This window comes from Rhododendron vialii, chromosome 2a, assembly GCF_030253575.1.
Source record: "Rhododendron vialii isolate Sample 1 chromosome 2a, ASM3025357v1".
Classification (NCBI taxonomy): Eukaryota; Viridiplantae; Streptophyta; class Magnoliopsida; order Ericales; family Ericaceae; genus Rhododendron; species Rhododendron vialii.
This window is the reverse complement of record NC_080558.1, coordinates 46,366,297-46,375,930: the sequence shown is the minus strand read 5'-3', so window position 1 is coordinate 46,375,930 and position 9,634 is coordinate 46,366,297. Positions and strand designations below refer to the sequence as shown.

The 9,634-nt window shown below is 38.8% G+C and overlaps 1 protein-coding gene across 1 annotated transcript; it reads right to left on the bottom strand.

The window, feature by feature from the left end:
- Positions 1 to 1,315: 1,315 nt before the first annotated feature.
- Positions 1,316 to 7,064, bottom strand: LOC131317951 (probable trehalase). Its single transcript, XM_058347671.1, has 11 exons — positions 6,886 to 7,064; positions 5,059 to 5,178; positions 4,237 to 4,352; positions 3,996 to 4,096; positions 3,565 to 3,674; positions 3,420 to 3,492; positions 3,125 to 3,292; positions 2,951 to 3,038; positions 2,470 to 2,569; positions 2,152 to 2,365; positions 1,316 to 1,502 (listed from the first exon to the last, which is right to left on the bottom strand). The coding sequence occupies exons 1-11, from the start codon at positions 7,062 to 7,064 to the stop codon at positions 1,419 to 1,421; spliced, it is 1,353 nt and encodes a 450-aa protein (XP_058203654.1). The 3' UTR covers positions 1,316 to 1,418.
- Between the last annotated feature and the right edge of the window lie 2,570 nt (positions 7,065 to 9,634).

Below are 9,634 nucleotides of genomic sequence, written 5' to 3'. Positions count from 1 at the left end.
GGTATAATCAATGGTTTGAATTTGCTCCGATACTCTTACCGGAGCAAGTCCGAATTATTAATTGCAACAATGGATGATCCAGATTCGGACTGTCTCCTCCGGTCTAAATTAACAACATGAGAGGATCCAATTCTTTGAGATTAAGCTTATGTGCAACACATTTGTGCATTTTCTTTATTTATTGGTTAACCTTTTGCAAGTTCTTTAATTAGTTCTGATGTTGACAAAAACAGAATTAAGTAACAGGCAACTAACTCCACCGGCTTTGCAAATGATTGTGTGATCATTGTCCAAAAAATCAGTGCTGACTCCAGAGCAAATCAAGAATTGGTGTCACCATCTTCAACCTAATCTGTACTAAAAAATTTGCAATCTTCTGGAATCTTGTAGTTCTATCCCAATCCTCCATTGTTGGGGCCTGGGGGTCTATACCTACTAAGGTTTATGTTCTCACCATTATTCTAAGTACAGTTGAGGGTGCACAATCTGGCTCTCATCAGTTACTCCAATTTCGTGAGGACGAACAATCTAGCTCTTCGTCGGTTGAAATCGTGTGAGGCTTGTAGAATCAACACTTGTTTTGGTATGAACGAGATAATTCTTCTGTGGGACTCACACTGTCACGCATTTTCCACTAATTCGAGAGAGGTAACAAGGGTGAACGATATCATTCTTGGTTGTAATTTTGTAGTTCCAGACTAAGATAATGGATTTGCACAAAAGCTAAAACAAGGAATACAATTTTTGTTTTTTAGTGAAACATATGATAGAACATGGGGCTAAGCGATATGCCGTAGTTCCGCTTTAGGTCTTTTCGGGTGTTTGGGCTGTGTCCCATTTGATCTTCATTGTGTTATCTGGGCTTTGAGGCCTTTTAGGTGTTGGGCTTAGGCCCTTGGGTTTTTCTTCTTGGTTGGCGTCTTGCCAATCAAAATTTGGGTCTTGAATAGGCACTCGTTGCTTTCCTCCATGTCCTTTTAGTCTTTGTGATCTTTCAAAGATTAATAAAATTTCTTTTTGCCGTTCAAATAAAAAAAAGTGTTATGCCCGTAGTAGTGGGATGTAAAAATACATGCGTAGGGGAGCGTTCTGCCTTAGAGGAGAGCACCAGTGTGAGCGGTGGTGGTGGTGGACGAAGCGGAAGTGAGAATGTCGGTTTGAGTAACGCAAACATCGGTGAGAATCCAATCCTCCGAGTAAAAGGTCATGCTATCAAAATGGAATAGATTTGAATTCATTTGAATGTCATTTATACTTGTCACAATCAGAAATCAGAATGCAATGCTTTCCAACTTTTGGCCAATGACCAGAAACCTGGTAAGGAATTGATGGCTTTCTCAAGATGTTAAAAGAAAATTCTTCAATTCATTTCCTTGCTCAATAGCAATATAAAGAAAATCTAAGAATTTCTTTGCTCACTAGCAATCTATCTTCAGGTCTTTAGGCCATCCGAATTCCTCCAAGAATGCCAAAACAACTCCGTTTGACCACCCGAATCCCATCTGCAATATTATAGAAAACCAGAAACAGAATTGTATTAGCTAAGCAAATCGAGAAGCCGTTTTCTTTGAACACGAACGAACCTTCCAATTCCATGCAATTGGAGGTAAAATTGACATGAATCTCTAAATGTATACGATGTTCAAGAAAATTGTACCATACGCGAATGATATGTATCTTACGATTTGGTATTTTTATAAGTGAAACTGATATTTCTAATGCTTCAATAGACATGTTTGCGATACATTTGTCACCATGATACCTAAAATTTGCTAACGTTGCGATGCACGATACATGATACCTAAAATTTGCTACTATTATACCATATCATATGCTAGTTGAAAACGTGAAAGTATTTTTTCCAATACAATGAACAAAATAAGAAAGATGATACATGAAACGTATCCCGTTTTGAGAACCTTGACTATGACAAAAACGAACTTGTTTCCACAAAAAAGCTTAAAAGTAAAATGGGGGGAAAATGCAATCTCTATATTCCAAATATGATTTGGTTGAGCCGGCCGTATATAATCCGTGTGTTACTGTTATCAACCAAAAAACGTCATTTATAAGTTATAAGCCAGTTTGAGATTAATACTCCGACAAAATTTCCTAGTTTTTTAGGTATGACTTGCCTAGTATAATCCTTACCTGTGCAACGTACTCGCCACCTCCTCCCAATTCTCCACACTTTTCGACATCGTATTTTTCTATCATAGCATTCGTTTTCTTGTAAGCGACATAGTTGGTTCTGATCCACTTCACAGCAATGTCTTCTGCCATGGACTTTGCTTCCTCTGATCCAGAACTTACCAAACCTTCAACAATGAGATGCTGAAGTGGGGCCCAACCGTTTGGAAAGTCCCTATATGAAACATTTCAAAACACAATAGAAATGTGTTATCAGTGAAATCGCGTCTAAGCTTTATGAAGTACATGATCTTTTCAGGGTACTTTGAACATGCTTACCATTGTTGTCCAGAGTTCGTTAAAGAAGTTGCAATCCCAGCAGCACGGATCAGCCCTGACCTTTGAAGACTTTGTCTAACTTTCTCCACCAATTCGAGATCTTCACATATTGAGACAACAAACGTGTTCTTAGTGTACCTCCTCAAGATTAGAAACTATGTTCAATAGATATACTATACTCCATGGTATAGGATTGCCCCATTGTGACCTAGTGGTCACGGGTTTGAGTCACTGATACAGCCTTTCCGCTTGCGGGGATAAGGTTGCATATAACCAACCCTTTCCCAGAGACACTGAAGTATTAGGAGCTTCGTGTATTGGGTGGCTCTATTTTAATGGTATAGGGTTGGTAAAAAGGTACTGATTGGTAGTTTCAGTTCAGCTCGTTAACAAGTAAATAGTAAGACAAGCTGATGTTGAGCCTTTTCAAGTGATTACATGAAAGAGCCCATCAAGAAATCTCAGATGAGGCATCACAAACCTGAGTTGACTGACTCAATCGAAAGAGGAATGAAGTTTAAGGCAAATATGTTCCGATTCTGGTTTGAGGCCACCCAGTTGTAATTGTCCTAAAAGCATAAAAATAAACAGAAATCACAGCAATGAAGAAGCTTGTTCTAAGGATGCGATCATAGATCTCACTCGCAGAAACTACCTTGCACGTAGTTTTATCGCTGATCCAGTAATCTAACCATTGTCCCATCTCTTCGTTCCAAAAGACAGAGTTCATTGCCTGTTTTCTTGCTTCGGCCGCTTCAAGAAAATGTGCAGCAGTAATCTTATCTCCAGTAACATTTGCCAAGAAAGCTATGTTAAGTTCCATCTGGAACAATACGGAAAACAATCACGTTAGTATACAATATACATATTGTTCATTTATGAAGATATTTATATAGATTGTTTGAATTTGGTCTTATGAATTTGACCTTTAGAGGTGTTCTGTGCTAAACCTGGAGTATGTATGCATTTAAATCCACAGGGATGATTGAGGTTGTAGCCAATGTTGTGAGATCGGAAGCATTCCTGCAAAGCAACAGAAAGCCAATCTCAGAATTAAGCTACCAAGCTTCCTAAAGTCCAAAGTGAAAAAACCACCTCATCCATCTTGAGCTGAAATCCCATCCAGTTTCTGCACCTGAAGCCAATTCCCGGTAAAGATGCTGTTTTTCAGAAGCATTTGATAGCACGGAAGCAGTTTCCATGTCCTGAGACGAGTGTTACAAGTTTTCGAGCTAAGAACTCCATTATGTCTTTATAAACGATGCATATGACACCAAAAGAAAAACTTATTCCCAATGTTTACTGAGCCCTTTGCCCAGTTTTTTTTTCCGAGTAGAGGGTCTTTTGGTCCTCATTCAATCCTATGAACTTTATAGAAGAGCTCAACTCGGGGTAGAGCCCCTTCGACCATTCACATTGTTTTTGGAGTAAAAGTAGCATCCGAAGGCACCCCTTTGGGTGCTTCTAGTTTATTACACGGTTTTATGCTTGTTAGAAAAATGAGATTCAGGCTGGAGAGCATATACAATAGTTGAAGATTCTGGCCTGGGTTTATTCCACATTGCATAGTACCGGCTTAAAGTGCGATTGCATCCTTCAGCATCAAGAATTGTCACGCTATGAAATCCTGAAATAATCCAAGTGAATGGCCATTGAACCAGATTGACATACGAAGTCTTAAGATCCGTAGGAAGGAGACAAGTGACAAACCAACTGAGATGATCAAGAATAAACAGATACGGTAGAGAGACAAGACTTCCAGTTCACCTGAATTCCAAAACTGGTGTTCTTTCAACAAGGCGGGGAGAGACGTTTTGGCGAAGCCCATATCGCTGGTCCTGCTGTAAATCTCGTATACCATTGCACTCAAGAGTGGAGGTTGGCTGCAAAGTCCCGTGAGACTTGTAGTTAACGGAAAAAATACGACAGTAAAGGTAAGAAAAACAGGATGCACTCCTAAAACAACATTCGTATTTGATTTTTTCATGGATTACAACGCCTGTTACGGAAAAGCTACTCATATAGCTTACTTACATTAAGTGGAGTGCAACAGTCTCTATTACCTCTTTTTATTCACTTCAAATTGATGGCCGGTTGATTTTGATCATAAAGAACAAGGATAAAGGGCTGATAAATCCTCGAGAAATTTAATTTCTCAAAACTCATAACGACATTTTGGAAACCAACAAGGTTAATAGTTCGTAGTGACAAGGTTAACGAGTTCATCAGGTTCAACCGACATGAACAGCATCATGCCTTGTACATGACATGAACAGCATCATGCCTTGTACATGAAGAAAGATTGCGGTTCTAGAAATAACCAGATGATTTTGACAGCGAATTAAATGAAAAAAGAGAGAAAGAAAGATGTAAGCTTGGTAGTTAATTTATCCACAAGATAATTTCGATATGAAACTGCATCATCTAGGCATCTAAAAATATAGATACCGAGAAACAGTATTTAGAACTAATTACTTGATACGAATTCTTTAAATAAAAAAAAAGAAATTGCAAACTTAGTCGTTTATCAACAAGAGGAAGCAAACAGAGATTAGGGATATATTAGTTAAATGTTGAAAAAGGACTTACCTCCTATTAGTGTAGTATTTCCTTGCGCCGTTAAGAACAAATCCAAATTCATCTACCAGCGAAATGAGATTACTCACTATCCCCTTGGCAGTATCGTACATTTTACTTACTAACAAGCCCCTGCATGAAAAATCAATTGGTTCCACGAGAAATATGCCCGAGAAGTAACTTTAAAACATGCATGTCCACGGTTGCATTATCTACCTATTGCCTTGTTAAGAGACTAACACTGGTTTTGCAGCACATTTCAGTCCAAGTCGCACAAAAACATCAGTGAAAGAAACCTGGGAAGTAGATTTCTTTTTGAACATGGCAAATTTCATTCAAAGCCGGATGGCATTACATTACAAGCGTTTTCATCACATAATACAGGAATGAACAAAAACCACCAATCACCTAGACACGAGCACATGCACATTGTAGGCTCAAAGGGCACATAGTGCAAAGCAGACCGAAAATGAGTTTGGATGCAGCCCAGTGACAGATGTGGCAGCAGAGGATCCTTAAGGAAATCTAGCTCAAACCATAGGAGAAAAGCCAAAATGAAACTGAATACCCACCAACAAAGAGGTGAGAAAGTTCGGCGAAGGAAGAACCTCCACGTTGGAGGAGAACGGAGAAGTGAACGGAGAAGTTCACCTAGAATGTCCTCTATTTGGTGGTTGAGAAACTAGAGGAAGAGAAACTGAAAGAAAATTAAAATTAATAAGCATATATTGTCAATTGTTATTATCTCTACGAGTCTTTCCTTATTTTGCATCATGATTCTTATACTCCCAAGCAGGTCTTCAGTAATTTCAAATCATATAGTTCTGGAATGGACCCGGCTTCTCTACAGTCCAGTTGCAGAGAGGTCTCTGCCGTTACATCTCAATCGTTCATCTTTGCATGCAACGGTCCCGATTTTGAAAAAAAAACTCTTCCTTCGAATAGTCTTTCTAAAACCGGACTATTAAAAACAATTATGAAAGCCAAGATCACACAAACGGCTCTCTGCAGTTCAACACAAGACTGCAGAGACGTTCTTTTGGAATTCTCTCTCATAACTCACCAAACTATAGTATGGTCAAATCTTTCCAACTCATCATGGTTTCAATTGGCCCCTATTCCATCAAGTCCGTCATTACTAGATGACAAAACATCAGTCATAACAACTCAATTCGGTCATTTACATTCACATGGCCGGACCCAAGTTGGTGAACTTTTCCCCTAAACCAAACACAGAAGTCCTTTTCAAATTTCCACAAGCGAACCAGTAAACAAAGAAAAGCTGAAAGAAACTCATGGAAATAAATAAAAGCAAGCAAGCTACCACTTCATAGTGCAGAACTCTTGTTTGGTCCCACACAGAAAAACAAGCTCTCTGTTTAGTTCAGAATTTTGAAACACAAGCTTTAAGCAAAAATAGTCCTCGAGAATTTAAGAACGCTTTCCGGGTTTTTTTTTTTTTTTTTCTGGATTCGATTTTTCATCAACCAAACTATTCATCTTAAGCCCAAGCAAACCAAACCGAATCTTAAGTCTCAATCAACTGGGGTTGGCTACATGAATTTGTTGTCTCTAGTGAATTCTGTCAAGGGCATTGTACTTTTTTTTTTTTTGATCCGCAAGGGCATTGTACTTCGCGGTATACAAGAAACCTACGGCCTTAAGTCAATTTTTGTTGTTGTCTATCTATTTCCTTAGTGCTACTATCTACCGTAACGATATCACTCATTCAAACTACCTCATCGACCGATCCACCATAGACATATCAAAACAATCTCGATTCTATTTGTTCTCATCTTAATTTTCTTGCATACCAAACATAAAAATTCAGAAACTAACCTTATTACCCAATAAGAATCCCAGTAATAAACCTCTCTAAACCTTGACCCAGGAACCACAACAGGCTTAGACAGGGGAAGCAGAGTATGCAACTCCGGATGCTCGAAAACTCCTTCATCCACCCTCCTGCTCAAATTCTTCCACAGCTTGTGCACTTCCAACGCCCACTCCCTCCTCATGGGAAAAAAAAATGAACGGCATTTGATTTTGAGAACGCACTTCAGAATAAATTCTGTTCGATCGTGTGATTATCGATGTTCGATCGATGTTAGCTTTTTGTCAAGATGTTCATGTTCGTTTTGGGTTTCAAAACTCAATCCTTCTCTCTACACACTGTCTCTAATAAGTTTTTTCTCCAATTATTAGTTTCGTTACTCTATCTCTTTCTATTCATTACCCTCAAAACCTCTCAAAAAAACTAAACCGAACAAACTCAAGCAGACCGGATTAATTTTGGGTGAATATATTATGAGAGAATATATATAAAAAGGCATAGTAATTTATAGGAGAGTGGATATGTAGATGCTTGGTTTGTTTTGGGTGGATATAAAATAAAGAAAGGACGTGGCATTTTCAAATTAAGAAGGCGGATATGAAAGTAAATATAATAATACCATCTCTCTCTGTCCTTATTATATCTACCTACGGGATATTTAGATCTAGGTGACAAACACTAGATATAAGTACTTTAGATACACTATCCGGGGTGATAACATATCCGCTTCTTATATTCCGTCGGCAAACAAGCCGAGGTCTCTCCAACATAGGCCGCTTTATCGTTATAATACCTCACATAGGCCGGTTTTATTTGACAAATGAAATAGTACTATAATCTTTAGAATATGTCATTTTATTAGGCCAATAGTGAAGAGATTAATAGTAATACTAGTATATCATGTGAATTTCTAACTCCATATCTAGTGGAATCATAGTATTTAAAATAAGGATATATTTGACCGGACGGTAGCAATTTTGACCAAACACTTGACATATGCTTTTCTTCTCTGAATGCATAGTGCGGGTGGCGGCCGGGTCTAGGCTTCTGCTAATAATAATACAGTAGGAATTACAGTATTCATTGAGTTCCTGCCGGGAAGGTGTTGATTTTCCTTAACAACCTGAGCGCTACGTACGCTGATGGTGACGACAGAAAACGGCCTCTGACGGTCAAATTAGTCTCCGTTTCACTAAGAACTTTTTTCGCTTTTTTGATTTTGTTGAGAATGATGAAATCAACTCCAAATGATTGTGTCACATGTAAATTGACTTTGTTACTTTTCACTATTTCTAATGATGAATATATACAAGAGACTATTGATCATATCCCTACGTCTATGCCTATCATATCCCTACAATTATGCCTATCATATCATTCAATCACAAGATATGATTAGGCTCCATAGCCGATATGGAAACAAAATATTTTACATGAGACACAATCATTTGGAGTTGATTTCACCATTCTCAACATTCCCCCTCAATTTGCAGTGTATATTCATGACACTCAACTTGCCAAGTAAATGATGAAATTGTGACGTATCAAGAGCCTTGGTAAAAAGATCTGCTGGTTGTTGGAGTGTAGGCACATGAGCTGTCTGAATAATGCCAGCTTGGAGCTTCTCATGGACTAAGTGACAGTCTATCTCTATATGCTTTGTCCGTTCATGGAAAATAGGATTCGAAGCAATATGAAGAGCTGCTTTGTTGTCACAGTACAGCTTGGCTGGTTCTAGGTGTTCTACATTCAAATCTTCTAACACATATTTCAACCAAGTTATCTCACAGCAAGTTGGAGCCATAGACCTATACTCCGCTTCAGCTGAGGAACAAGAAACGGTCACTTGCTTCTTTGTTTTGCAAGATATGGGTGATTGACCAAGTAATATGCAGTAGCTAGTGATCGACCGGCGAGTATCTCGACATCGGGCCCAGTCGGCATCACAAAAGGCATTTAGCTCAAGAGAACTGCTGGTTGGCAAAAGAATTCCTTGGCCAAATGTTTGCTTAATGTATCTCAACACTCGATGGGCAACATCTAAGTGTGGAATGAGTGGTTTGTCCATAAATTGACTCAGCACATGTACCAAATATACCAAATCTGGACATGTGATGGTCAGGTAAATTAAGCGTCCAACAAGTATGAGGTATGAAGAAGGATCCGGTACAAGTGCTCCATCATGCTCATTAAGCTTCAAGTTTCGTTCCATTGGGAACCCAACTGGTTTGGCACCAAGGAATCCTACGTCTCCAACGATCTCAAGTGCATATTTTCTTTGAGACAAGAAAAGTCCTTTCTTTGAACGGGCAACTTCTATGCCCAAGAAATATTTCAAGCATCCAAGATCCTTAAGCTTGAAGCGATCACTTAAGAACTTCTTAAGTTATTGAATCTGCCCCAAGTCATTTCTTGCCAGGATGACATCATCGATATATACCAGAATAACAGTGAAGCTACATCCGTTGGAGTGGACAAATAAGGAATAATTTGCCTTAGATTGCTTGTATCCAACATCACTAATAGCTAAAGGGAGCTTAAAAAACCATTGCTGTGATGCCTATTTTAGCCCATACAAGGATTTGTTGAGCTTGCACACTTTTGTCTCCCCCTTTCCTCCAAAGCCTGGAGGAAGATCCATGTAAACATCCTCTACAAGGTCCCCGTGTAAAAATGCATTATTGACATCGAGTTGGTGGAGATGCCAACCTTGAATGGCTGCAATAGCAAGTAAGACATGCACAGTCACTAATT

What these genes read in the sequence shown, in the direction of transcription:
- LOC131317951 (XM_058347671.1), bottom strand. Translation starts at nt 7,064, where the DNA reads ATGAGGAGGGAGTGGGCGTTGGAAGTGCACAAGCTGTGGAAGAATTTG. An exon ending in ACACCAGTTTTGGAATTCAG is followed by an intron (nt 4,097 to 4,236) that starts GTGAACTGGAAG and finishes GGATTATTTCAG; the next exon opens with GATTTCATAGCGTGACAATT. An exon ending in GCGATAAAACTACGTGCAAG is followed by an intron (nt 3,039 to 3,124) that starts GTAGTTTCTGCG and finishes TTATGCTTTTAG; the next exon opens with GACAATTACAACTGGGTGGC.